Source organism: Pimephales promelas, chromosome 14, assembly GCF_988280905.1.
Source record: "Pimephales promelas chromosome 14, fPimPro1.hap1.1, whole genome shotgun sequence".
Taxonomy (NCBI): Eukaryota; Metazoa; Chordata; class Actinopteri; order Cypriniformes; family Leuciscidae; genus Pimephales; species Pimephales promelas.
In genome coordinates this window covers 24,732,028-24,759,502 of record NC_142782.1, presented here as the reverse complement: position 1 = coordinate 24,759,502, position 27,475 = coordinate 24,732,028, and the positions used below count along the sequence as shown (strand labels likewise).

The window sequence follows — 27,475 nt, the reverse complement described above, 5'->3', positions numbered from 1 at the left end:
TTGCAGATGCATTTATTAAGGCACGTTTATTTTATCCAATAAAGCTTTAAAGTAAGAATACCTCAACAATTCATCGAATATATTACACGTTCATCCAATGTCAACCAAGACAGATTAAAAATAACAGATTTACAGATTAAAAATAACTTTAATGTAAGACATAATTTAGATACAAAAAGATCTACATGAAAACAAAGAAAAGCAATACAAATGGGAAAATTACTTTGTTTTATCCTTCTATAAAATATAAATCTGGGAAGTTATTTAGTGTGAAAGAAAGCAAATTGTGAGGACCATCATTTATACAGCAGCACGTGCAAATATGAATCTTTTTTTAAAATTCAAAGTATGATTTGTGTTCAAATGCCCTCATTAGTGAGGCAACTCATGAGTATAACATTTAAAGTCGTAATAAAAAAACATTTCAAAATGATTTACCACAGTCCCCACCACAGCCCTGACGTTCAATTTTCTCTTCTGCAGCCACTGGCAAGATAAGATGTGAAATTCTGCTCCACAGTCCACTCAGTTTGTCCACATCCATTTGATTAAACGTAGCTAACTTGTCTGAGGAGACAAACTTCTGTGTCACGTGCTCTTGAACCATCTCCTCAACTCTTCCTAAACTGACATTGGATGGCACTTCCACTTCTGTATCAATCAATACAGTAAAGGCCAGGAAGACGTCTTTATAAGCCGCATTCTCATGGTCACAGTATCGGTAAAAGATGAGAGTGGATCCAGGAGGGAGCTCCTCAAATCGGTGGATTACCGCAGCAAACTTTTTACCCTCAAAGGCATTTCTCAACTCACTATCAATGTCCAGCTTGACCTGATCACTGTCTTGTGACGCTTTGTCTTTTCCATTAATGTTCAGAGCTGATGAGTTACGGGCAGTGGAAAAAGCATGAGCCAAGCATTGAGCCAGACAACCAAGTGTCTTTTCAGCCCTGTGACCAGACGTTAGAATAAGGCTGACGGGTTCTGTGGGCTGCTCAGTTTTTAGGTGGCGTCTAAGATGAATCATACTCCTCCTCCAGAATTCTGTCCGCTGATTTGGAAAGCTAGTCTGAAGTTTTTCCATTTCCTGATTGAACACGTCCACCACATTAAACTTTTTTGGTACAGGTGGAGTGGAGTCAGAAAAATATGGTTTACAATAAACCAAAGATGCAAGAAGGACAACAGCAGCAGCACAAATCCATATCAGTTCTGTAAGAAAAAAAATATAGTGATATTATTGGCCGCTTCTCTGCGATACTCATTTCTCTGCGATAGCCACAATTCTGTTGTCTATAAGAGAATATTAATGCGGAATATTGAATACTAAAATCACACAAAATAAAAGTTAATACTTGACCTTTAACTCCCTGCATTTTTATATTTCCCTATTTAGGGACCATTATGACAAGCATGAATGCTGTTTACAACTGTATATAACTGCTTATAAATGACAAATACACACATTGATAAGAAACAAGTGCAGTCATCTGCTTCATTCTAAGAAAAAATACCTATTTTTCTCTTCTCAGTGTTATTGACGTTCTCTTTATCCTCTATTATTGTAGATCCAGGTTCAGAGTGAGTGACGTTCTCAGCACTCAGACAGGAATCTGTCATCTTGTCTGTGTCTGTAAGGAAGAAAAAGTATAGTGTTGTGTGCATAACGGAGTCAACATTACAACAAATAATAAATCTGTAATAGTGCCACACTTATTTTTTTGTTATATACACATACATACATGAATACACACACACACACATCCATGCATATATACATACATATACCATTTTTATTAACGTAAAAAAAGACATACTGCAGGCCTCTAAAATAAATTCAAAATGTACAATAATATCACACAAAATTGAAGTTAACACTAGACTTCTGACTGCAGTGCACAGATCATTATGAAAATGAAACATACCATCCTTCTTATCTTTATCTCCAGTATCTGGTGAAGAATCAGCAGATGAGCCAACATCTGTAAAGTAGCAATAGAAGAGCAGTTGTAGCTATTTAGTAGAGAGTGGCTGTTAATTCTAACTTTCTGATTCCTAACCTGACGCCAATCCCATTCCAATTAAAAGTATATAGTGTTGTGTGTAATAACTGAGAATAAACATCACTACATATGTTGTATGACAAAGACAGCATAATAAAACAATATTAAATGCTGTTTAATACACAAACACACTTTCTCTTTGGACAAAAACTCAAAACACTCATTATACACTTTTGAATTTGGTGTTGCCCCTCTGCCGATCCAACTGTTCATGGACAGGAACACAAACAGAGCAGAAGTTTCACTTGTAGTTTTAACAATAGCCCTGGAGCTGTCAAAAGGCTGTCAGATGACACAAAATGATACATTTTGCATCATGCGGCAAACTTTTGATGACGAATAAACGGATATCCGAATGCAGGTATTAACATGGAGAAAGAGTAGACATTGTTCATTTACATAATACTACTGACATTGTAACATCAAAAGGCTGGTTTCAAATCTGTGAACTTAATTAAGCTGACTTCTGGAATAGTATTTTACCTTCCAAACTGGGTGTAGATAGCTTCTTAGATTCTGCATCAGAGCTCCTATCTCGATCCTGGACTTCATCCTCACCCATCTCATTTGTTTTATCTATGTCTTGAAGTCCATCACCTCTCTCATTTATATCTCTTGCCTTCTCTGTTTCTTTAGATTTGTTAGTCTCTGAAGTAGCCACAATTCTGTTGTCTATAAGAGAATATTAATGCGGAATATTAAATACTGAAATCACACAAAATAAAAGTTAATACTTGACATTTAACTCCCTGCATTTTTATATTTCCCTATTTAGGGACCATTATGACAAGCATGAATGCTGTTTACAACTGTATATAACTGCTTATAAATGACAAATACACACATTGATAAGAAACAAATGCAGTAATCTGCTTCATTCTAAGAAAAAATACCTATTTCTCTCTTCTCAATGTTATTGACGTTCTCTTTATCCTCTATTATTGTAGATCCAGGTTCAGAGTGAGTGACGTTCTCAGCAGTCCTTGGAAGTCTCGTCTTGTCTGTCATACAAGAAAAAGTATTTAGTGTTGTCTGCATAACTGAGCGTAAACAGCGCTATGAAACATTACAACAAATATTAAATCTGAAAATCAAACATACCATCCTCCTTATCTTTATCTCCAGTATCTGGTGAAGAATCAGCAGATGAGTCAACATCTGTAAAGTAGCAATAGAAGAGCAGTTGTTGCTATTTAGTAGAGAGTGGCTGTTACAGTTTTTTTTATTCGCTTTGGTATTATTTTCACAAGTAAGGTGTACATTTTCAAAACTCTTAGTGCTAATATCACAACAGATCATCAAAAGTGCACTTTTTTCAAATATTTCATCATGTTTTCAACTGTGTTAGTACAATTCACACAATCACAAAGTATCCTTTTCACAACACAAAATAAGTGTTTCATCTACATGATTGTTTCATTCACAGTAACTGCCTTTCATAAAGCTCTTACTATCAAACATTTGATTTGCATCTCTTTTTGTTAAGTTTAATACTTTTGTCTATTATTTAATCCAACAGATCTTAATGGTTAATCAATTAATCGTTTGGTAAACCTGTAGATTTTCATTTCAGCAATATACAGTATATGGATTTTGAGAACTACAGAAATAAAATTTGTGTTTCTATAAATATATTTAAATTACATGCAACCACACATGATGAATACTCGTTATAGCTAATTGATTTCACATAGTGGTAACCACAATTGGCAACTATATACTGTAAATGATTGTAGAGGATGTCTTCATTGATCCTTCACTTGATTACATATATTATGGATATTTGGAAATTATAGATTATGTAAATGTTGGGTACTGTAAGTGTATTGCCTAATGTTACAGTAAAACTATGTCTTTTATAGTACTGTAGCATATTCATTTCAGCACTTCTAACGGCGATTTGAAACATGTATCTTGCATTGTTTGCTGTTGGATGAACTGATTGTTAAAAGTACTAAACAGAAAGAAGATCATATTGTTGTGTTTCAGTGATTAAACCAAATGTTCTCATTACATATTACAATAATCTTGTGTTTGAAATAATGATTATGTGGACTGAAAACATGTGCAACTGACTGAAAGCATTACATCAGTTCTTGAAAGAATGACTAGCTGCGTTACAAGTGTGATCAGTTTGGATTTTTGTACTAAGAGTTTTGAAAATGTACACCTTACTTGTGAAAATAGTACCAAAGCGAATAAAAAAAACTGTAATTCTGACTTTCTGATTCCTAACCTGACGCCAATCCCATTCCAATTAAAAGTATATAGTGTTGTGTGTAATAACGGAGCATAAACATCACTACATATGTTGTATGACAAAGACAGCATAATACAACAATATTAAATGCTGTTTAATACACAAACACACTTTCTCTTTGGCCAAAAACTCAAAACACTCATTATACACTTTTGAATTTGGTGTTGCCCCTCTGCCGATCCAACTGTTCATGGACAGGAACACAAAAAGAACAGAAGTTTCACTTGTAGTTTTAACAATAGCCCTGGAGCTGTCAAAAGGCTGTCAGATGACACAAAATGATACATTTTGCATCATGCGGCAAACTTTTGATGACGAATAAACGGATATCCGAATGCAGGTAGTAACATGGAGAAAGAGTACACATTGTTCATTTACATAATACTACTGACATTGTAACATCACAAGGCTGGTTTCAAATCTGTGAACTTAATTAAGCTGACTTCTCGAATAGTATTTTACCTTCCAAACTGGGTGTAGATAGCTTCTTAGATTCTGCATCAGAGCTCCTATCTCGATCCTGGTCTTCATCCTCACCCATCTCATTTGTTTTATCTTTGTCTTGAAGTCCATCACCTCTCTCATTTATATCTCTTGCCTTCTCTGTTTCTTTAGATTTGTTAGTCTCTGAAGTAGCCACAATTCTGTTGTCTATAAGAGAATATTAATGCGGAATATTGAATACTAAAATCACACAAAATAAAAGTTAATACTTGACCTTTAACTCCCTGCATTTTTATATTTCCCTATTTAGGGACCATTATGACAAGCATGAATGCTGTTTACAACTGTATATAACTGCTTATAAATGACAAATACACACATTGATAAGAAACAAGTGCAGTAATCTGCTTCATTCTAAGAAAAAATACCTATTTTTCTCTTCTCAGTGTTATTGACGTTCTCTTTATCCTCTATTATTGTAGATCCAGGTTCAGAGTGAGGGACGTTCTCAGCACTCAGACAGGAATCTGTCATCTTGTCTGTGTCTGTAAGGAAGAAAAAGTATAGTGTTGTGTGCATAACGGAGTCAACATTACAACAAATATTAAATCTGTAATAGTGCCACACTTATTTTTTTGTTATATACACATACATACATGAATACACACACACATACATGCATATATACATACATATACAATTTTTATTAACGTAAAAAAAGACATACTGCAGGCCTCTAAAATAAATTCAAAATGTACAATAATATCACACAAAATTGAAGTTAACACTAGACTTCTGACTGCAGTGCACAGATCATTATGAAAATGAAACATACCATCCTTCTTATCTTTATCTCCAGTATCTGGTGAAGAATCAGCAGATGAGTCAACATCTGTAAAGTAGCAATAAAAGAGCAGTTGTAGCTATTTAGTAGAGAGTGGCTGTTAATTCTGACTTTCTGATTCCTAACCTGACGCCAATCCCATTCCAATTAAAAGTATATAGTGTTGTGTGTAATAACTGAGCATAAACATCACTACATATGTTGTATGACAAAGACAGCATATTACAACAATATTAAATGCTGTTTAATACACAAACACACTTTCTCTTTGGCCAAAAACTCAAAAAAATCATTATACACTTTTGAATTTGGTGTTGCCCCACCAAAGACTGGTTTTAAATCTGTGAACTTAATTAAGCTGACTTCTCAAACAGTATTTTACCTTCCATACTGGGCGGAGTTTCCTTATCAGATTCTGCCTCAGAGCTCCTATCTCGATCCTGGACTTCATCCTCACCCATCTCATTTGTTTTATCTTTGTCTTGAAGTCCATCACCTCTCTCATTTATATCTCTTGCCTTCTCTGTTTCTTTAGATTTGTTAGTCTCTGAAGTAGCCACAATTCTGTTGTCTATAAGAGAATATTAATGCGGAATATTGAATACTAAAATCACACAAAAAAAAAGTTAATACTTGACCTTTAACTCCCTGCATTTTTATATTTCCCTATTTAGGGACCATTATGACAAGCATGAATGCTGTTTACAACTGTATATAACTGCTTATAAATGACAAATACACACATTGATAAGAAACAAGTGCAGTAATCTGCTTCATTCTAAGAAAAAATACCTATTTTTCTCTTCTCAGTGTTATTGACATTCTCTTTATCCTCTATTATTGTAGATCCAGGTTCAGAGTGAGTGACGTTCTCAGCAGTCCTTGGAAGTCTCCTCTTGTCTGTGTCATACAAGAAAAAGTATTTAGTGTTGTCTGGATAACTGAGCGTAAACAGCGCTATGAAACATTACAACAAATATTAAATCTGAAAACCAAACTTACCATCCTTATCTTTATCTCCAGTATCTGGTGAAGAATCAGCAGATGAGTCAACATCTGTAAAGTAGCAATAGAAGAGCAGTTGTAGCTATTTAGTAGAGAGTGGCTGTTAATTCTGACTTTCTGATTCCTAACCTGACGCCAATCCCATTCCAATTAAAAGTATATAGTGTTGTGTGCAATAACTGAGCATAAAAATCACTATATATGTTGTATGACAAAGACAGCGTTATGCAACGATATTAAATGCTGTTTAATACACACACACACACTGATCTGTGGTCCAGAAGAAGCAGTATATGATGTATTGACCCTAACAGCCGTTTCACCCAGCAAGAGTATTCACACTGGAAGTGTTTGTACAGCGTCAGACCACCGGCTCCAATGCTATATTTAAGCAAGCATTTCTTTACAAAGACAACTTAATTTTGTTTTTTAGAAGAAAGCACAATCTGTGAAGGTAGAGCTAGCATATACCTGTCTTGTCTATTACTGTACATAAACTAAAAGAAAGTTTATATATTATATGCTCTGGCTAGTTTAATTTAGTGTTTTTTTTTTTTATAATACACCATACTTTAACCCAAACTGAATAATAAAAGACAATTTAAATGGATAAATATTCTATAAATTTTTTCTTCTTTTTTTCATTTTCTTTTCTGACACAATCCAGTTCTTGTTAAAACACACTAGACATGCTTATTCTATGAATTTTGGCCACTTTTTGTGTGAAATGAAATCATATTTATTTTGTCAATCAAAAGTGTCCTTTCAATTTAATTGAGCGTGAGCAGCGCAGCAAAAATATACTCTTTCCGAAAACCTCGCTTCTCTGCTGCTCACACACTGCTCCTGCTCCCGGTGTGAATGCACTCATTGATTAATATGCACGCCCGAAAAAAATAAGCGCTGCTCAAACTTGACTTTTTAAGCTGACTTCTCGAACAGTATTTTACCTTTCAAACTGGACGGAGTTTCCTTAGCAGATTCTGCATCAGAGCTCGTATCTCGATCCTGGACTTCATCCTCACCCATCTCATTTGCTTTATCTTTGTCTTTAAGTCCATCACCTCTCTCATTTATATCTCCTGCCTTCTCTGTTTCTTTAGATTTGTTAGTCTCTGAAGTAGCCACAGTTCTGTTGTCTATAAGAGAATATTAATGCGGAATATTGAATACTAAAATCACACAAAATAAAAGTTAATACTTGACATTTAACTCCCTGCATTTTTATATTTCCCTATTTAGGGACCATTATGACAAGCATGAATTCTGTTTACAACTGTATATAACTGCTTATAAATGACAAATACACACATTGATAAGAAACAAGTGCAGTAATCTGCTTCATTCTAAGAAAAAATACCTATTTCTCTCTTCTCAATGTTATTGACGTTCTCTTTATCCTTTAATATTGTAGATCCAGGTTCAGAGTGAGTGACGTTCTCAGCACTCAGACAGGAATCTGTCATCTTGTCTGTGTCTGTAAGGAAGAAAAAGTATAGTGTTGTGTGCATAACGGAGTCAACATTACAACAAATATTAAATCTGTAATAGTGCCACACTTATTCTTTTGTTATATACACATACATACACATATATATATATATATATATATATATATACACACACACACACACAATTTGTATTAACGTAAAAAAAAAAGACATACTGCAGGCCTCACAAATAAATTCAAAATGTACAATAATATCACACAAAATTGAAGTTGTTGAATGTTGCTCCTGGTACAGACTATGGAAACAAATTTACTCTATTGAGGACAATAACGAATGAATATGATGTTAACACTAGACTTCTGACTGCAGTGCACAGATTAATATGAAAACCAAACATACCATCCTCCTTATCTTTAGCTCCAGTATCTGGTGAAGAATCAGCAGATGAGTCAACATCTGTAAAGTAGCAATAGAAGAGCAGTTGTAGCTATTTAGTAGAGAGTGGCTGTTAATTCTAACTTTCTGATTCCTAACCTGACGCCAATCCCATTCCAATTAAAAGTATATAGTGTTGTGTGTAATAACTGAGCAAAAACATCACTACATATGTTGTATGACAAAGACAGCATAATACAACAATATTAAATGCTGTTTAATACACAAACACACTTTCTCTTTGGCCAAAAACTCAAAACACTCATTTATACACTTTTGAATTTGGTGTTGCCCCACCAAAGGCTGGTTTTAAATGTGTGAACTTAATTAAGCTGACTTCTCGAATAGTATTTTACCTTCCAAACTGGGCGGAGTTTCCTTATCAAATTGTGCCTTAGAGCTCCTATCTCGATCCTGGTCTTCATTCTCACCCATCTCATTTGCTTTATCTTTGTCTTTAAGTCCATCACCTCTCTCATTTATATCTCTTGCCTTCTCTGTTTCTTTAGATTTGTTAGTCTCTGAAGTAGCCACAATTCTGTTGTCTATAAGAGAATATTAATGCGGAATATTGAATACTAAAATCACACAAAATAAAAGTTAATACTTGACCTTTAACTCCCTGCATTTTTATATTTCCCTATTTAGGGACCATTATGACAAGCATGAATTCTGTTTACAACTGTATATAACTGCTTATAAATGACAAATACACACATTGATAAGAAACAAGTGCAGTAACCTGCTTCATTCTAAGAAAAAATACCTATTTTTCTCTTCTCAGTGTTATTGACGTTCTCTTTATCCTCTATTATTGTAGATCCAGGTTCAGAGTGAGTGACGTTCTCAGCAGTCCTTGGAAGTCTCGCCTTGTCTGTGTCATACAAAAAAAGTATTTAGTGTTGTCTGCATAACTGAGTATAAACAGCGCTATGAAACATTACAACAAATATTAAATCTGAAAACCAAACTTACCATCCTTATCTTTATCTCCAGTATCTGGTGAAGAATCAGCTGATAAGTCAACATCTGTAAAGTAGCAATAGAAGAGCAGTTGTAGCTATTTAGTAGAGAGTGGCTGTTAATTCTAACTTTCTGATTCCTAACCTGACGCCAATCCCATTCCAATTAAAAGTATATAGTGTTGTGTGCAATAACTGAGCATAAAAATCACTATATATGTTGTATGACAAAGACAGCGTTATGCAACGATATTAAATGCTGTTTAATACACACACACACACTGATCTGTGGTCCAGAAGAAGCAGTATATGATGTATTGACCCTAACAGCCGTTTCACCCAGCAAGAGTATTCACACTGGAAGTGTTTGTACAGCGTCAGACCACCGGCTCCAATGCTATATTTAAGCAAGCATTTCTTTACAAAGACAACTTAATTTTGTTTTTTAGAAGAAAGCACAATCTGTGAAGGTAGAGCTAGCATATACCTGTCTTGTCTATTACTGTACATAAACTAAAAGAAAGTTTATATATTATATGCTCTGGCTAGTTTAATTTAGTGTTTTTTTTTTTTATAATACACCATACTTTAACCCAAACTGAATAATAAAAGACAATTTAAATGGATAAATATTCTATAAATTTTTTCTTCTTTTTTTCATTTTCTTTTCTGACACAATCCAGTTCTTGTTAAAACACACTAGACATGCTTATTCTATGAATTTTGGCCACTTTTTGTGTGAAATGAAATCATATTTATTTTGTCAATCAAAAGTGTCCTTTCAATTTAATTGAGCGTGAGCAGCGCAGCAAAAATATACTCTTTCCGAAAACCTCGCTTCTCTGCTGCTCACACACTGCTCCTGCTCCCGGTGTGAATGCACTCATTGATTAATATGCACGCCCGAAAAAAATAAGCGCTGCTCAAACTTGACTTTTTAAGCTGGCTTCTCGAACAGTATTTTACTTTTCAAACTGGACGGAGTTTCCTTAGCAGATTCTGCATCAGAGCTCGTATCTCGATCCTGGACTTCATCCTCACCCATCTCATTTGTTTTATCTTTGTCTTGAAGTCCATCACCTCTCTCATTTATATCTCTTGCCTTCTCTGTTTCTTTAGATTTGTTAGTCTCTGAAGTAGCCACAATTCTGTTGTCTATAAGAGAATATTAATGCGGAATATTGAATACTAAAATCACACAAAATAAAAGTTAATACTTGACATTTAACTCCCTGCATTTTTATATTTCCCTATTTAGGGACCATTATGACAAGCATGAATTCTGTTTACAACTGTATATAACTGCTTATAAATGACAAATACACACATTGATAAGAAACAAGTGCAGTCATCTGCTTCATTCTAAGAAAAAATACCTATTTCTCTCTTCTCAATGTTATTGACGTTCTCTTTATCCTTTAATATTGTAGATCCAGGTTCAGAGTGAGTGACGTTCTCAGCACTCAGACAGGAATCTGTCATCTTGTCTGTGTCTGTAAGGAAGAAAAAGTACAGTGTTGTGTGCATAACAGAGTCAACATTACAACAAATATTAAATCTGTAATAGTGCCACACTTATTCTTTTGTTATATACAGTACATATACATACACATATATATATATATATATATATATATACACACACACACACACAATTTGTATTAACGTAAAAAAAAAGACATACTGCAGGCCTCACAAATAAATTCAAAATGTACAATAATATCACACAAAATTGAAGTTGTTGAATGTTGCTCCTGGTACAGACTATGGAAACAAATTTCCTCTATTGAGGACAATAACGAATGAATATGATGTTAACACTAGACTGCTGACTGCAGTGCACAGATTAATATGAAAACCAAACATACCATCCTCCTTATCTTTATCTCCAGTATCTGGTGAAGAATCAGCAGATGAGTCAACATCTGTAAAGTAGCAATAGAAGAGCAGTTGTAGCTATTTAGTAGAGAGTGGCTGTTAATTCTAACTTTCTGATTCCTAACCTGAAGCCAATCCCATTCCAATTAAAAGTATATAGTGTTGTGTGTAATAACTGAGCATAAACATCACTACATATGTTGTATGACAAAGACAGCATAATACAACAATATTAAATGCTGTTTAATACACAAACACACTTTCTCTTTGGCCAAAAACTCAAAACACTCATTTATACACTTTTGAATTTGGTGTTGCCCCACCAAAGGCTGGTTTTAAATGTGTGAACTTAATTAAGCTGACTTCTCGAATAGTATTTTACCTTCCAAACTGGGCGGAGTTTCCTTATCAAATTGTGCCTTAGAGCTCCTATCTCGATCCTGGTCTTCATTCTCACCCATCTCATTTGCTTTATCTTTGTCTTTAAGTCCATCACCTCTCTCATTTATATCTCTTGCCTTCTCTGTTTCTTTAGATTTGTTAGTCTCTGAAGTAGCCACAATTCTGTTGTCTATAAGAGAATATTAATGCGGAATATTGAATACTAAAATCACACAAAATAAAAGTTAACACTAGACTTCTGACTGCAGTGCACAGATCAATATGAAAACCAAACATACCATCCTTCTTATCTTTATCTCCAGTATCTGGTGAAGAATCAGCAGATAAGTCAACATCTGTAAAGTAGCAATAGAAGAGCAGTTGTAGCTATTTAGTAGAGAGTGGCTGTTAATTCTAACTTTCTGATTCCTAACCTGACGCCAATCCCATTCCAATTAAAAGTATATAGTGTTGTGTGTAATAACTGAGCATAAACATCACTACATATGTTGTATGACAAAGACAGCATAATACAACAATATTAAATGCTGTTTAATACACAAACACACTTTCTCTTTGGCAAAAAACTCAAAACACTCATTTATACACTTTTGAATTTGGTGTTGCCTCTCTGCCGATCCAACTGTTCATGGACAGGAACACAAACAGAGCAGAAGTTTCACTTGTAGTTTTAACAATAGCCCTGGAGCTGTCAAAAGGCTGTCAGATGACACAAAATTATACATTTTGCATCATGCGGAAAACTTTTGATGACGAATAAACGGATATCCGAATGCAGGTATTAACATGGAGAAAGAGTAGACATTGTTCATTTACATAATATTACTGACATTGTAACATCAAAAGGCTGGTTTTAAATCTGTGAACTTAATTAAGCTGACTTCTGGAATAGTATTTTACCTTCCGAACTGGGTGTAGATAGCTTCTTAGATTCTGCCTCAGAGCTCATATCTCGATCCTGGACTTCATCCTCACCCATCTTATTTGCTTTATCTTTGTCTTTAAGTCCATCACTTCTCTCATTTATATCTCTTGCCTTCTCTGTTTCTTTAGATTTGTTAGTCTCTGAAGTAGCCACAGTTCTGTTGTCTATAAGAGAATATTAATGCGGAATATTAAATACTGAAATCACACAAAATAAAAGTTAATACTTGACCTTTAACTCCCTGCATTTTTATATTTCCCTATTTAGGGACCATTAAGACAAGCATTAATGCTGTTTACAACTGTATATAACTGCTTATAAATGACAAATACACACATTGATAAGAAACAAGTGCAGTCATCTGCTTCATTCTAAGAAAAAATACCTATTTTTCTCTTCTCAATGTTATTGACGTTCTCTTTATCCTCTATTATTGTAGATCCAGGTTCAGAGTGAGTGACGTTCTCAGCAGTCCTTGGAAGTCTCCTCTTGTCTGTGTCATACAAGAAAAAGTATTTAGTGTTGTCTGCATAACTGAGCGTAAACAGCGCTATGAAACATTACAAAAAATATTAAATCTGAAAATCAAACTTACCATCCTTATCTTTATCTCCAGTATCTGGTGAAGAATCAGCTGATAAGTCAACATCTGTAAAGTAGCAACAGAAGAGCAGTTGTAGCTATTTAGTAGAGATGTTAATTCTAACTTTCTGATTCCTAACCTGACGTCAATCCCATACCAATTAAAAGTATATAGTGTTGTGTGCAATAACTGAGTATAAACAACACTATATGTTGTATGACAAAGACAATTGCAGGATTGCAGGTTCATTATTATGGGCCGTGTCAGTCACCACCTCCCTGGGGATACGGTCCTGCTCTAGCAGATAGAACCTCACTGTGATTGTATTGGGCAATCAGGGAGCTGTCCATGTCTCTCCCATAGGTGGATCTCGAGCACAAGATGATGAAGGAGAACAATCGATTACTGGTTCTCTACAACATAGAGTGGAGAGATCCACCAGATTTGCCCCGGTTGCAGCACGAGAAGCAAATATACTTAATGGAGAACAGAAACGAAGGCAGGACTTACGATATATGCTTGCAGGTAAGGGGGTGGGGCTTTAACTGGCATTGCCTGCGCTTTTCTGTCTGTCTAACCAGACTTGGTGCAATTGGATGCTTCTGCAGAGGTCAGGTACGTATGCGAATCTGGCGCTGGCAAGTGTTACACTTACTTATAATGACACCGACTGGTGTGCGTCTTTGCAGCATCATGCAAATATGAAGGTTTACAGAAACAGATGCGATTTTTAATATGTTATTCGTAGTAACCCATGATAGCTTTATTTTGTGTCTTTGCGACATAAACAACAAATTAGCACTGGTATTACAAAACATTCAGAGGCACATGCCAATCAAATACAGATGTGACACAAAGTGTGAAAAAATATGACTGACTTTAATGTGTTTAATTGTTAATTAAAATGTCACTTGCTTTTTTATTTCACTGTCTAACCGGTTTTTGTTTTATAGGATGTTGTGTTTTCTTTCACTATTCTTTACATTTTTGTTATTCTTAATAATTATTGTTGTGTTTCAATTTTGTTGTTTTACACTGTAACTGTTCAAATAAAGCATACAAATAAAATATAAAAAAGACTCGGTGTCTGTCAGGTGTCGTGATACAGACTGATTGTGCCAATAATAAGCATATTGACATGTGCCATTGTCTTCGTGCGTGTCACTTAATGTTAAAACTCTCGAAACAACTTATGGACATGTATGCAGATTACTCAATTTTTAATTGGCATACAACATAACATTTCAGAAACATCTGATAAATATTTACCACTGTCGACCTTGTCTGCCATTGCTCTCGCACAAATACCTTCTTTATTAATGAGTTGTATTAAAGCAGGGCATTTGAAATGGACCTGAATGTAGAAACAACACAATATTAATAAACTTATAAACCACAAATGATCTAACTTAGTGACATGAAAATACAGAGAGATCGTAGCATTATAACCTGAAATACAGCAAACACTAAAAATCAACGTTGACAAATACAACAAATACCAGTGAAGCTTGTTCTTCTAGTCTGAAAAACATACTCACCAATTATCTAGTTGGCACAACACAGATATGTTGCCCTATGTACCGAACAAATCACACTTCCTATACTGTCTATGTTCCTAACGCGACTGCGCCACTATGGTTCCGGGTCTCGCTAGGAACTGTTTGACTAAGTGAATTGTTTCCTTCGGAAGTTTTCAGAAGAGGGACATCTTGTGTGCAAATCGTGCAAATAAATAAATAAATAAATTATTCAAATAACAGAGGAATTAATAATTGTTATACAGACAATATAGGGTCACAATAAACCGAGCAGCATATACTTAAAGCAAAAAAAAATATTAAAAATATTTTATTATAATATTCTTGATGAATAGAATATTAATTAATAAATGTAAATGTATAACACTTTCTATTTTATCTTCTATTCTATTCTAAATTAAACTGAAAGAGGTCATAGCACTTACGTATTGTTGTCCTGCTGTTAGTGTAACTGTTTTATTATTCTCATTTTTAAGTCACTTTGGATAAAAGCGTCTGATAAATGAAATGAATAAATGTAAAATAAATGACTTACAAATAATAAATTACTTAAATGTAGCTATGTGTATATAAACTCTAGAGGGCTTAATCAAGTCACTCACAAACCAAAGTTTTTCTAACATTTCCAATGATTTGATGGCATTCTTAATTTTTCGTAAACCTTTAAAAAAAAAACTAAGACATATTTATAACCGATTATGTCTACCTAAATTTAGCTAAATAAATCTGCAGTTTGCAATATTTTCTTAAACAAAATATATAATCACTTCATATAACACAATCCAAAAATCGTATATTCCTTACTATGTAAAATACCTTTTTTTAAATTATGTTGCTCATAGTTTTGTTTATGCATGCCTTATTCATAACCTAGAGACAACTGCAGACTATTTTTCTTTGAAGACACTCCTACTCAAGTGCACACATTATGCATCCATGTTTCAGCAATCTATTAGAATGCACACTGTTTCCAGTGGCATTGTTTTAATCTAATAAAATTAATTGTAGAACACACTTTCCGATGTCATTACAAAGTTAAGATGTTTGTTTCATTCACAATAGCCCCACAATTGTGGAACCTGTGACACCACAGACATAAAAGTGAATGAAAAGAGTACTATTTCTTTTGAAAACCAAGGATAGGTACTTTTATTTGGAATGCTACCAATTTGTCATTCACCAGTCTAATACAAGTTCCTCATGGCATTGACAGTTAGGAACAGAGGGATGGTAAACAAACAAGTGTAGCATACACTGAACACTCAGGTCATTAAACCACACCTTACTTGCTCGAGGTATGCTGGTTCCAATAACACGTCCGGGAGTAAATTTAGCTTATGTTTGACGGTAACACAACCTTTCTGGAATACACCCCTGACCATACATGACTGTAATACATTTGTGAAGTACAAACACATCAGGCACTTGCTTTTGATTGAATTAGTCAGCTATGAGGATTAAAAAATATATATGACACTATTTGTCAAACATATTTCACAGTACTGAAAATGTTAACAGTTAAGCCTGTTATAGCACAATATCATTGCAACACAATTTAAGGCCTAATGGAATTTGGAGACAAACATATGGACTGTCAAAGCAACAACTGCATAGCTCAGCTACTTTTTAAGTAGATCTGAAAACTTGGAAAAAAATCACATGGCTGTCATGAATGCTGGTGGTTAACACCACAATGGCCTAAAAGAAGTCTTCCACATCTCCCATTTCCACCACAACAGTCTTGAGCTGAGAGTAGTACTCAATCGTCACTTGCCCATTCTCCCTTCCAAACCCTAAAAGAAAGGGGAAGGTAATGACATGTTAGATCGCTATCTTTTACGAGGTATATACTTATATGTACTGAAACACTTGACCGAACAGATTTTGGTTTTAGGTTAAGTTTTCCCTGATAATCGTCTCATGAAATGATAAGCTTAGAGTACCTGACATCTTGTAGCCTCCAAAAGGAACTTCTACAGGGCCAACATTGTAGTTGTTGATATAGCACGTTCCAGCCTGAATGTTTTCAGCAACTCTGTGGGCACGAGCTATATCCCTAAAAACAAAGCACAGGAGAATGTTAAATCTATCGTTTTCTTTACTGGGTTCATTTAGTCCAATTAGTAAAAACAAAATATGAAAAAAAGGATATTAAAATTCACAAAAATGTTTAATATCAATTTTTTTTCTAGATAATGGATTCAGATAAATACAATTAAATCATAGCACTTCCCATAAAACAACATTAAAAATTTTGTTTTAAAACTTAATAAATAAACCATAAAAAGGATCTCCTGTTTCAAGACTAGGTTTAAGGCCTATTCAAAGAATGATAGCTATAAAGATAACAATAAATATAAATCGTCCACACCAATGGACAATAACGTTTATTTCTGCAGTTATGTTGTCTGCCATTTTAAAAGCTCAAACTCTTTAAAGTTAGATTTTGATTGGAACTAGAAAAATAAATTCTTGAAGTGTTTCAAGTTATATTGTTCCTATGGGTTGTTATTATAGTGGTGTGGACTTCCTGGTTCTCAGAATTAGAATGATTATTAAACTGTATATTTAGTTATCATTATAGTTATTGTTCTTGGTGTAAACAAAGCGTGGTTGGGGACAGAAAATATAATCTTAGTAGTCCTCACCAAGATAATGCGTGTGTGTGTGTGTGTGTGTTTTCTCCTATCAATTCCAATGGGATGTTCTGTTAATCATTTTATTTAAATCACGTGTTAACTTTGGCAGACGCTAATTTTGAAACAATATACAGTATATTCTGTATGGAGTCACCTCGTGAAGACTCCAGATGCCAGGCCAAAGGTTGTGTTGTTGGCCCTTTGAAGAACCTCCTCCTCTGTGTCAAAAGGCAGAACAGACATCACAGGTCCAAAGATCTCCTCCTTCACACAGGTCATATCATCCCTGCAGTTATCTGTGCATGTAGCATAGCAAAAAGATTAGTACAGGTAAAGAAAAAGAAGCTCAGAATCAAGCTGATTGTGAGATAAAAAGTTAAAACCTTTGTTTAAGAAAATTATGATGGTGATATGAAGGTGATGATAATAATATGGCATGCTCACCCAACACACATGGGGACACAAAGTATCCATCTTTCAGTTTGGAGTCACTGGGAACAAATCGTTCTCCTCCACATAAAACCTTTGCACCCTGAAAACAAAAATGATAAAGTTTTCTCAACTACATGAATAATATTTTAAACAGTGAAAAGTTTAAAAAAGCATGAGTGTTATGTTTGTGATGTGGCCATTGCGTTCAAAAGTAAATTATGGAGGACTGGGGTTTAAGCAGAAATGATTGGAGAAGTCATATGTCAAAGAGAAGTCTGTTGTGTTCACCGGAAGTTCAAATTAACAATTTGTTTCAACAGTACACGGTGCATCTACCAACCCAGAAAACATGACAAGTGACAACCGAGTAACTTTGTTGTGGTAAGACTTTCTCTGCAAGCATGTCAAAAAAATAAGCCAATCAGATTTTTGCTCCCCTTCTGACGTAGGAAGGGGATTTTATTTTAATATTACTTAATCTGCACGTCTTCTCCCACGATGCCACCATTTGGTTTTCGCAAGCCACAATAGTGTAACCAGTTCTGATACAAAGGCAAAATTGCGAGCAAAGCATGTAAACTGTCCTGTCGTTGGTGGCACAGAACACTATTTAGAGAGTCCCAGCCTCTAGATTTTGAATGAGTGAGATTATTTGCATGTTATTTTATTGAATCCGAAGCTCGTGTACATCTTGTGAAAAGGGGCATACTATGTCACCTTTAACAATTTAGATGGGACGACTTTTCATTTCATGCTGAATAGTAGTAGTATAGATTTTTATGGCATGTCAGAGCATCTAAGGATATATTCATGGTAAATCCAAACAAAATACAGCAGTTAAAATTACACAAATTACATTTACATATGATAAAAAACTTTTTCCAGGTAAAATCTAACTAAAAAAGGCCTTAAGTGAGCTTTCATTTCATGTTCACTTTAAGTAGCTGTACTACAGTACCTGTTCTTTAGCTTGTTGGATAAAGCCCAGCACTTTTTCCATGTGGGGTTTGCTTATCAAAGCTCCCATGCGTGTCCCGTCACACATGGGATCTCCAACAGAAATAGCCTTGGTCCTCTTCACCACTCCCTCCAAGAACTTTGGCATGATCTCCCTCTGTACAAACACCCGTGTTCCATTGCAGCACACCTGGAAAAATTTGACACATTTAACAGTACTGTCTTTAATGAGAGCGGCCCATCTGTTCTGCTCTAATAATGTTGGGCAACCAGTTAAGTGGCACACAAATTATTTATGCAGTTTTTTATATATATATATATATAAAGAAGCTTTCTTCTAGAAATGGGTTTAATTTACATGCAGTACTACACTAGTCCAGCAACACATTAGTGAAAGCTGATGCTTTTGGGTTTGAGTCCCATTTGGGCCACATAAAAGCACCTGAGGAGTCCAGTGATGTGCAATTAGTTCACTTTCATTAGCCATGTTTCCATCCAAAGAAATATTGCAGTTTATAAACACAATCGTGGAGATGTTTCTGGGAGGGAATTTAACCAAATCATTTTAAAGACAGATCTTGGCTCAGGTATTTCAGAACAACCAAACCATAATTTGAGATGCTGTGCAATGAATTTGGGCTCATCTTAGTTGCATATCAAGGGATTTATTCGGTAAATGTGTTTCTATAATAGTTCATGCGCATGTCTGCTTATCGGATTAAAAAAAATGATCTGCCTCAATTGAGCACATAAGTTATGCACATTTTTTGAATTTATGCGCATATTAGCGTTTCCATCTAGCTTTAAAAAAAAAATTGAGATATCCCAAAATGTGCATAAAAATAGGTGGATGGAAACATAGCTAGTGACAACAAAAACAGACACCCTTTGAAATAGCAAAAATATAAATGTGCAAATGTCTGTGTGTATAGTAAAAAGTGTGTGGTTGAAATAAATTTTTTTTTTTTTTTTTTACACACCTCTCCCTGGGTGAGGAAGTTAGCCATGAGGGCCCCTTTGACTGCATTTTCCAGCTCACAGTCTTTAAAGATGATCAGTGGTGACTTTCCTCCAAGCTCCAGAGTCACCTGCTTCACACCTTTGGATGCCATTTCCATAACCTTTATATGAAAAGCACACCACATCCGAAATACATTTTAAATGTCTATGGCTTTTATTAATATATAGTTCTGGAATACAGAACATAACTTCTGGAATTACAAGATTGTGATGTATTAATACATATATTAAATGAATTAAATGTTAATCAGCTAAATGTAAAAAAATAATAATAATTTTTTGTGAGAAGCAGCTTTGTCATACTTTTAGCAGAACTACTGGAAAAAGTGAAGACTAGAAGAGTGAGGATGTAAAACTTCAAAGGGAAACCAAAATGTTTATAATGACGGCTAACATTACCTTGCACTGATGTTAATAATTTTCTCCTAGTTTGGTTTGTTTTCATGCTATACCTTCTTTCCGGTGGGAACACTGCCTGTGAAGGAGACTTTAGCCACCATGGGATGGTGACACAGCAGCCCTCCAGTCTCGGCTCCTCCTTGTACCACATTAAAGAGTCCATCTGGGACACCTGCCTCTTTATAGATCTCTGCCAACATGACTGCTGTGACTGGGGTCATGGGAGACGGTTTAAACACCATGGCATTGCCTAAGAAGAGAAGATGATCATATGTTTGCATATAAGACAGAAACAGACATAGGGGGAGGAAGGAAATGATAGATGACCACTTTCACAATCATGAAGTCTGCATTTAAAAATATCCTGTCACAAATTACAGATATAAAAAGCAATATTCTCATACCGCAGGCCATAGCTGGGGCTGACTTCCAGGCAGCAATCTGGAATGGGTAGTTCCAAGCTCCAATGCCGACACACACTCCGAGTGGCTCCCTTCTGGTGTAGGCAAAAGATCCTCCAGGAAGCTGTATGTGCTGGCCTGCGTTTACATAAAACATTCTTAGATGTGATGTATAAAGCATTTCCATTTAGATTTTGAGAATATTAGTCACCTTTTCATGTTTATCAACCAGTATCCAAACCTACCTGACAGTGTGGGGGCAATGCCAGCATAGTACTCAATACACTGCCAAGCAACGTCAATATCCACCTGAGCCTCAGTGATAGATTTGCCATTGTTGGCCACTTCTACTCTCGCAATTTTATCTCTGCGCTCCTGCATGTGAGAACACAAGTTCCGAAATTTTTACAATCGTAAAATTATGATAGACATGAACACAGGGAACTGATTTTCTGAACTCTCTTTCCACAGTTCTTTAGGTGTGATTTACTTCTCGTGATACTCCGATTGGTGGCGTTTTCTTTGCAGAATCATGTAGCTCTGCACTAGAAATTCCACTGTTGAATGTCATTATTTCAAAAATAAGTGGAAATAATGCAGGCGGATGACTTCAAAAGCAATATACAAAAACATGTACCCTCTTGACAAAAGCATTTACTCTCGATAAACAGCCTTTGAGGTCTGTCTTAAAGGTGTATATTCTGTCATTAAAAATAATTTCCCCTACGGAGAAAATTAATCCGATTTTTACTTCCAGAACCCGACTGTTGCACTCTATTGACTACTACACTGTTCATGAGAACGTCTTTAGAAGTAGCATTAAACATTATATGTGTTTACCCTAATAATTCTGGCAGCCTCCAGCATGATCCGGGCCCTCTCCATTCCTGATAATTTACTCCATTTTAGGTATGCAGAATGAGCACTTTTTATGGCCTGATCTACCTCCTCCTCTCCACAGGGAATCATATCACACAGCACACGACCTGGGAACAGAACAGAGGGTGAAGTACAAGCATTCAAAATGCTAAAGTAAGGCTGTTAGTGAGCACATACTTTAACTCAGTTTACAACTACAAACACAACCAAAAAGAACTACAAACATGACAGATCTGTGTGGGACCCAAGTTTAAATAGAGATTTGGGTAAATGGGGTGAAGTGATTAATAATCAGTATCTAAACCTGATGAAAAATAACTATTTAATGTTATCTAGTTATCTAATATTTATATAATTATACATTAATAGGCTGTGGTTAAAAGAGGTAAAAACGATATAAATACTGTTCGTTTTCTCACACAAACAGCTTTTTTCGTGTCTTAGGCCAACAATGTGTACTAACATTTACAAGTCATTAAATCATGTTTAATTTGGACTTCTCTGTGCATGCTCTTTGAGGTGGTGACCATAGCTGCATTATATGACTGACAGACAAGAACGGTTTGACCTCCTAAATTATCAAAATTGAAACTACTGTGGAAAAACAAAGACACCTACATCTTGGATGCCCTTGGGGTAAGCTAAAACATACCAAAAATTAAGTGAATTATCCCTTTAATACGGCTAATAAATCATACCAGTTGCAGGTTCGTATACTGGTTCCGAATTCTTTGTGTCCTTCGGCTTCACTCTCGCACCTCCCCAGAAATTCAGTGGCTCCTTCACCACCAAAGTACCCGTGGAAACATTCTGAAACTCGGGCAGCGACAGTAGCATTTGCTGAGCCATTCTGGTCTGGACGGGAACCTAAATATTCGATCAATACTTGTTAGCAGTATATTTTGTTTCCAATCAATCATGAATCAGGCTGCAATAGTTTCAATATTAATAGGCAATGTGTACTAGGAATACATGCAAAGTTTTATGCAGGCAAAGACTTACATACTCTATAATAACATACTCTCTACGGGAATGGGAGATAATGGAAATGAGTACTGCGTCAGATGTAATGGGAAAACATTTAAAAAAGAGAGATACGGTCCCCGAGCGTCAATAAAGCAGAGCTTCAAACGCGGAAGTTCGCGTCATTTAAGGTGGAACGGTTAGCGTCAATAAAAACCTGCGAATAAATAAGTAGCTGGATTCAGCCTCGTCTATTGTTCTATAATTTTCAAATCGGCGAAAAATTAGTTTTCCCCATTGCGTCAAGCTCGGCCGATCCACACCACTGCAGGATCCACAACTGGGAAACGCCAATTGTACAGGTCATTGAAGAGCACTAATCTATCTTTATGCATAAATTATTATTTATAGTTCATGCATTAATTCTACAAAACAACAGTATTTTAAAAGTACTGCATACGACGCGCTTAAAAGGTCGTTTCAAGCTCAAGTTCCTTACCTTTTCAAAAACAAACTGTTTGCTGCAGACAATACAAGTAGATCGTTCACCTTCTATGGTTGTGGGGCGAAAAGAGGAGGGTCACCACAATTGTTTTCGACTTAAAGCATGTGGTTACTCAAACTGACCCCGTGATTTGCTTGCATAAGTGAGGTGGGTGGGATGAAATGGGAATGTTACTTTACATTAAGCACCGCCTTTGGACCACATTTGTATGGTTACTTCCAACATATTTTGGCATAAGTTCCAGAGGGCAAGAATAGCGCAAAACATTCAGATATGCATCTTTAAATTGAATGCACTGCAACTCTCTCTCTCACATGTACTTGTCTGCACATTTTATCTGCATTTTGCCTGTTCAACTATTGATTCTGTTCAGTTGTAAAGATCATCAATTAATAAATCACTTAATTTAACCTGTAAAGCAGTCCTGAAAAAAAAAAAAAGATGACATCGTCCAGCTCAGTTCAGTTTTCACACAAGTGTCAGTAGAGTCAAATCAATAATATTTTTTTGATTGAATATTAAGTGCCTCCAACTAAGCAAGCCAGAGGCAACAGTGGCAAGGAACCCATACTCCATCAAGTGACAGAATGCAGAAAAAACTTTAGGAGAAACCAGGTTCAGTCTGGGGGCCAGTCAACCTCTGGCCAACAAACACACACTGTGGTGATTATGATTCAGGCACCATCACAAATCAGAAATCAAAAATGCATCCTTTTGTAGGGTCTGTGCTGAGGAACTGTCTGGTTCTTTAGTCTTTTACAAAACCTTGAATGTCCATTTTGCAACCTTCTGTAAAATGTATGCAATCGTTATACCCACCTAAACAAATATTATTAAAGCTACATTAACAATCTGTGACTACATTATAAAAAGAAACAGTAACTCACAGTAGAATAAAATGTATTCTGAGGGGAAAATTGCAGCATAATTACAGAAGCATAAAATGACAACTTGGGCCCCTTTTTTTTAAGGAAAACTGAAGCTCTTTGCTTAGTCAATTTTATTTCTGTACAAATGTATTTTGTACATTAAATAGTGACATAAACAAAATACAGACGAACAAACGCACAAGATCTAGACTCACAAAAATCCTTTAACTTAAACATTAACAGACAATAAAAAAAAGATAAACAGAATCCACGGGTGAAACTATTCTATCAAATTTTTATTATGAATGTTATTCATTAATTAATATTGCTGGTAATTTATCATAAAATAATATTAGTTTCAACAAAGAATCTTTTTATCCTTCTGAGCAACAAAAAGGTTTAAAGAAAGGCTTAAGTCTAAATTTACATTCAGAACTACATTTGCTCAAGCATTTTCTGTTAGAATTGGGAGTACAACACAAATGTTCATGACTTCTGTGGCTATCATACTCTCACACGGAGTGTTGCTCACACATTGTACAGCTGAGTGTCTCATCTTTTTGTTTTTTGCTTTGTTGGTAACTACAGTTTATGAAAACTTGGCAGCTTGTGGAGGAGGTCCTAAAAATCCTCCAGCCTGTTTGGTGGCGGCACGGGAGGGGGCGAGACCCAACATCTTCTGGATGTTCTGAAAATAAAGGTATTCAGTGGTAAAAGTTAGAGCATACATTACATAAAACAAACAACTGAATTGAGCAGTGTCAAAGTTTAACTTTTCCTTTAAAACTGCCATTACATTTTTACAACTTGGATTTTGCCCCATTCACTCGCAGAAACACCGAAGAAGTAATATATAAACAATAGATAAACATTACCTGTCGAATCGACATGGTGCACAGGATATATAGGAAGATGAAGGAACAGTCGGTGTAATCTTCACCAAGGAGGTTACGGTGTGAGAGACCTTGGATATACGACAATGGGACAAATGGAAGTTTGGCCACAACACGACCATCAAAGCTGGAATTAAGGAAAGCACATAAATTAAGTAGCAGGCCATTTCAGGTAACTTTAGCAAATCAAACTACTATTAGCCTAAGATATTATTGAACAATGAACAGTTATAACAAAGCGCCTCTGATAATGCAACGAATGAGTCTACCTACATGGAATTGAACATGCCCATCAAAGCAGTGAAGCAAAAGCCAATGGCAAACATCGATTTCATCCGGACCTGCAATTAAAATATATTTAATACAATGCCATTAAAAAAATAAAATAAAAAACTTGTTCAATCACATTCACTATGATAATTAATAAAAAAATAACACAACATAAGAAATATTATATAAATTTGAGAATTGGAATAGAAAATATTATAATACCATAGACAAGTCTCTGTTATTGTTCTTCAGTTTCTCCTCTTGTCTCTCTGTTGAAGGCAACATTATAGCAATTCCATTTATGTTTCTTTGAGGACCTATGTCCATGTTGCACTATAATAATTGAATTTGTACTAACTGTTATAACAATAATTATTATTATTCACTATTTTACTTATAATAATAGCTTTACAACTTTGTTTTATAATTTTAATAATAACTTTAACTATCTTACCAATTTTTTTCTTCTGTTGACGCCCAGCTGATTCTGTAATAGTCTCCTTCTTTTTCTCCACTAAAACATATTGCACAATTTAAACAATGGTCACTTGGATTAAACACATGCAAATGACACATCATGCATTCATACAACTTACGTTTTTTACTTTGTTTTTCAACCTCAGCCTTTAGTCTCTTGTATTTGTCTGTGCGGTACACCAGAACCCATGTTATTCCTGTAGAAACAGACAAAGTAAACGGTTATTTCATTTCATTTATTTTCTATTCTCTCTTTTCATGGTAATGCAACACGAAATACCACACTATTTATAATTATTATCACTATTTGAGCTAAAGCATTTGTCCTGTATTTGCTGAACTTAGGACATTTTCCTATACACTCGATACATTTTCAGACATAACGTTAAACCTGAATTTCAAGATTTACATACCTTCCGCTAATAATGCTGTGCAAATAGATATGAACACGATTAGAATTGTATCTGCAAACATGGTGCTCATTTTGGAAAAACGATTAGAAAATCTATAATAATACTACTTAATACTTCGGATGGGGGACAACCTCTACAGTAGCAGCGTCAGCATTACTGTGGTGATGTCATCAATGTGCGCCCGGCTTCTTCGTGGGTGCTGAATGTGTTCAAGCTACGATCTCATGACACCACGTCTCCTTCTAGTGGCAGTGACCCGTCATGATGATGATGATGATTATGATGATGATGATGATGATAGTGAGTTTAAGGAGAAACCCCCCAAGCACTCTCCCCACTGATCTATGTAATGTCATTCTATAGATCAGTGACTCTCCCCACAGTAACGATCATGAACAGCCCGGTGGCTCCCGGGTGACACCATCTCTCAGGACCTGAAGTGGGACAATCACATTTGACTCCATGCCATGGTGAAAAAGGCCCAACAGAGACTACTTCCTTTGCCAGCTGAGGAGCTGTCACAGGAGCTGCTGATGCAGTTTATCTCAGCAGTCAATTAGTCTGTCCACTGCAGAATTAGACATCAGAATACTGGGATGATTCGGACTTATCTACCTCATAAACAGTTAAATGTTTTCCCCACTATGCAATATCACTTATATTTATTTGGCAATACTCTATCTCTTTTTATTTCATTCCCTGCTAATTCTATTAATATATAGCACCCCTGTACATACAAATTGGGCTATTACGTTTATATTTATACTAGGGCTATCAAACGATTAATCACATCCAAAATAAGAGTTTGTGTTTACATAATATATGTGGGTGCACTGTGTATAATTGTTTTGTATATATATATATAAATACACACCCATTGTATATTTAAGAAAAAAATATTATTTATATATAAAATATTATAATATAAATTATATATAGGCTAAATCTCTATACAGCATATACATATTTCTTAAATATATACAAGCATGGGTGTGTATTTATATATATAAAATAATAATACACAGTGCACCCACATATATTATGTAAACACAAACTTTTATTTTGGATGCGATTAATCGCGATTAATAGTTTGACAGCCCTAATTTATACATGTGTCTTATTTACATAAATCTTTATTTTATTGTGTTACAATGTACTGTTGTTGTATTTGTACTGTAAGCTTCTTACATGTCTCCAAAACAAAATCCTTGTGTGCAAGCATAATTTGTAATAAAGCTCTTTTTGATTCTGATTCTTTAATTATTATTAGTTTTTAAATAACCATTTAGGCTGTTACAAGGTTATATATCCACATTGAAACAAATATTGTAGTTGTGAGCCTGTGCTCTCGTTTAATTGTTATATATATATATATATATATATATATATATATATATATATATATATATATATATATATATATATATATATATATGACACTTTATTCAGGCTATACCTAATTTTTTCTCAATGTGCATTGTTACATTGAGTTATATTATTAACAATTCACTCTCTCATAGACAAATATAAAGTCGGCAGGACTCTAGTGTGCTGCTGTTGTTAAAAGG

The 27,475-nt window shown here is 35.1% G+C and overlaps 3 protein-coding genes across 43 annotated transcripts; all 3 read right to left on the bottom strand.

Moving 5' to 3' along the window:
• Window positions 1-7: 7 nt before the first annotated feature.
• On the bottom strand, window positions 8-14,916 carry LOC120482904 (uncharacterized). Of its 41 annotated transcripts, none has more exons than XM_089119664.1 (28): window positions 14,791-14,916; window positions 14,522-14,606; window positions 13,265-13,318; window positions 13,055-13,162; window positions 12,645-12,833; window positions 12,023-12,079; window positions 11,725-11,913; window positions 11,333-11,389; window positions 10,841-10,957; window positions 10,431-10,619; window positions 9,478-9,531; window positions 9,269-9,376; window positions 8,859-9,047; window positions 8,467-8,523; window positions 7,977-8,093; window positions 7,567-7,755; window positions 6,614-6,667; window positions 6,404-6,511; window positions 5,994-6,182; window positions 5,603-5,659; window positions 5,196-5,312; window positions 4,786-4,974; window positions 3,165-3,221; window positions 2,957-3,064; window positions 2,547-2,735; window positions 1,926-1,982; window positions 1,515-1,631; window positions 8-1,212 (listed from the first exon to the last, which is right to left on the bottom strand). In XM_089119664.1, exons 2-28 carry the CDS (start codon window positions 14,541-14,543, stop codon window positions 425-427), a joined length of 3,726 nt encoding a protein of 1,241 aa, XP_088975790.1. In that variant the 5' UTR covers window positions 14,544-14,606; window positions 14,791-14,916; the 3' UTR covers window positions 8-424. The 41 variants fall into 41 exon arrangements, with proteins under 41 accessions (XP_088975790.1, XP_088975791.1, XP_088975796.1 ...); XM_089119665.1 differs by lacking the exon at window positions 14,791-14,916 and adding an exon at window positions 14,702-14,765; XM_089119670.1 differs by lacking the exon at window positions 2,547-2,735.
• Window positions 14,917-16,241: 1,325 nt separating this feature from the next.
• aldh9a1a.1 (aldehyde dehydrogenase 9 family, member A1a, tandem duplicate 1) lies at window positions 16,242-23,118 on the bottom strand. The gene is made up of 12 exons (XM_039677871.2): window positions 22,980-23,118; window positions 22,216-22,384; window positions 21,479-21,624; window positions 20,884-21,013; window positions 20,642-20,776; window positions 20,291-20,487; window positions 19,799-19,939; window positions 18,820-19,008; window positions 17,874-17,961; window positions 17,584-17,725; window positions 16,734-16,846; window positions 16,242-16,583 (listed from the first exon to the last, which is right to left on the bottom strand). Exons 2-12 carry the CDS (start codon window positions 22,364-22,366, stop codon window positions 16,489-16,491), a joined length of 1,527 nt encoding a protein of 508 aa, XP_039533805.1. The 5' UTR covers window positions 22,367-22,384; window positions 22,980-23,118; the 3' UTR covers window positions 16,242-16,488.
• Window positions 23,119-23,968: 850 nt separating this feature from the next.
• On the bottom strand, window positions 23,969-26,096 carry tmco1 (transmembrane and coiled-coil domains 1). Its single transcript, XM_039677893.2, has 7 exons — window positions 25,908-26,096; window positions 25,614-25,691; window positions 25,472-25,531; window positions 25,240-25,286; window positions 25,021-25,088; window positions 24,730-24,874; window positions 23,969-24,542 (listed from the first exon to the last, which is right to left on the bottom strand). The coding sequence occupies exons 1-7, from the start codon at window positions 25,975-25,977 to the stop codon at window positions 24,444-24,446; spliced, it is 567 nt and encodes a 188-aa protein (XP_039533827.1). The 5' UTR covers window positions 25,978-26,096; the 3' UTR covers window positions 23,969-24,443.
• Between the last annotated feature and the right edge of the window lie 1,379 nt (window positions 26,097-27,475).

What these genes read in the sequence shown, in the direction of transcription:
- tmco1 (XM_039677893.2), bottom strand. Translation starts at nt 25,977, where the DNA reads ATGAGCACCATGTTTGCAGATACAATTCTAATCGTGTTCATATCTATT. An exon ending in CACAGCATTATTAGCGGAAG is followed by an intron (nt 25,692 to 25,907) that starts GTATGTAAATCT and finishes CTGTTTCTACAG; the next exon opens with GAATAACATGGGTTCTGGTG. An exon ending in ATGGGCATGTTCAATTCCAT is followed by an intron (nt 24,875 to 25,020) that starts GTAGGTAGACTC and finishes CCTTAATTCCAG; the next exon opens with CTTTGATGGTCGTGTTGTGG.
- aldh9a1a.1 (XM_039677871.2), bottom strand. Translation starts at nt 22,366, where the DNA reads ATGGCTCAGCAAATGCTACTGTCGCTGCCCGAGTTTCAGAATGTTTCC. An exon ending in AGTATACGAACCTGCAACTG is followed by an intron (nt 21,625 to 22,215) that starts GTATGATTTATT and finishes TTCTGTTCCCAG; the next exon opens with GTCGTGTGCTGTGTGATATG. An exon ending in AGGCTGCCAGAATTATTAGG is followed by an intron (nt 21,014 to 21,478) that starts GTAAACACATAT and finishes TCTCACATGCAG; the next exon opens with GAGCGCAGAGATAAAATTGC.
- LOC120482904 (XM_089119664.1), bottom strand. Translation starts at nt 14,543, where the DNA reads ATGGCAGACAAGGTCGACAGTG. An exon ending in GGCAGACAAGGTCGACAGTG is followed by an intron (nt 13,319 to 14,521) that starts GTAAATATTTAT and finishes GCTACTTTACAG; the next exon opens with ATGTTGACTTATCAGCTGAT. An exon ending in CACTGAGAAGAGAAAAATAG is followed by an intron (nt 9,048 to 9,268) that starts GTATTTTTTCTT and finishes ATTCTCTTATAG; the next exon opens with ACAACAGAATTGTGGCTACT.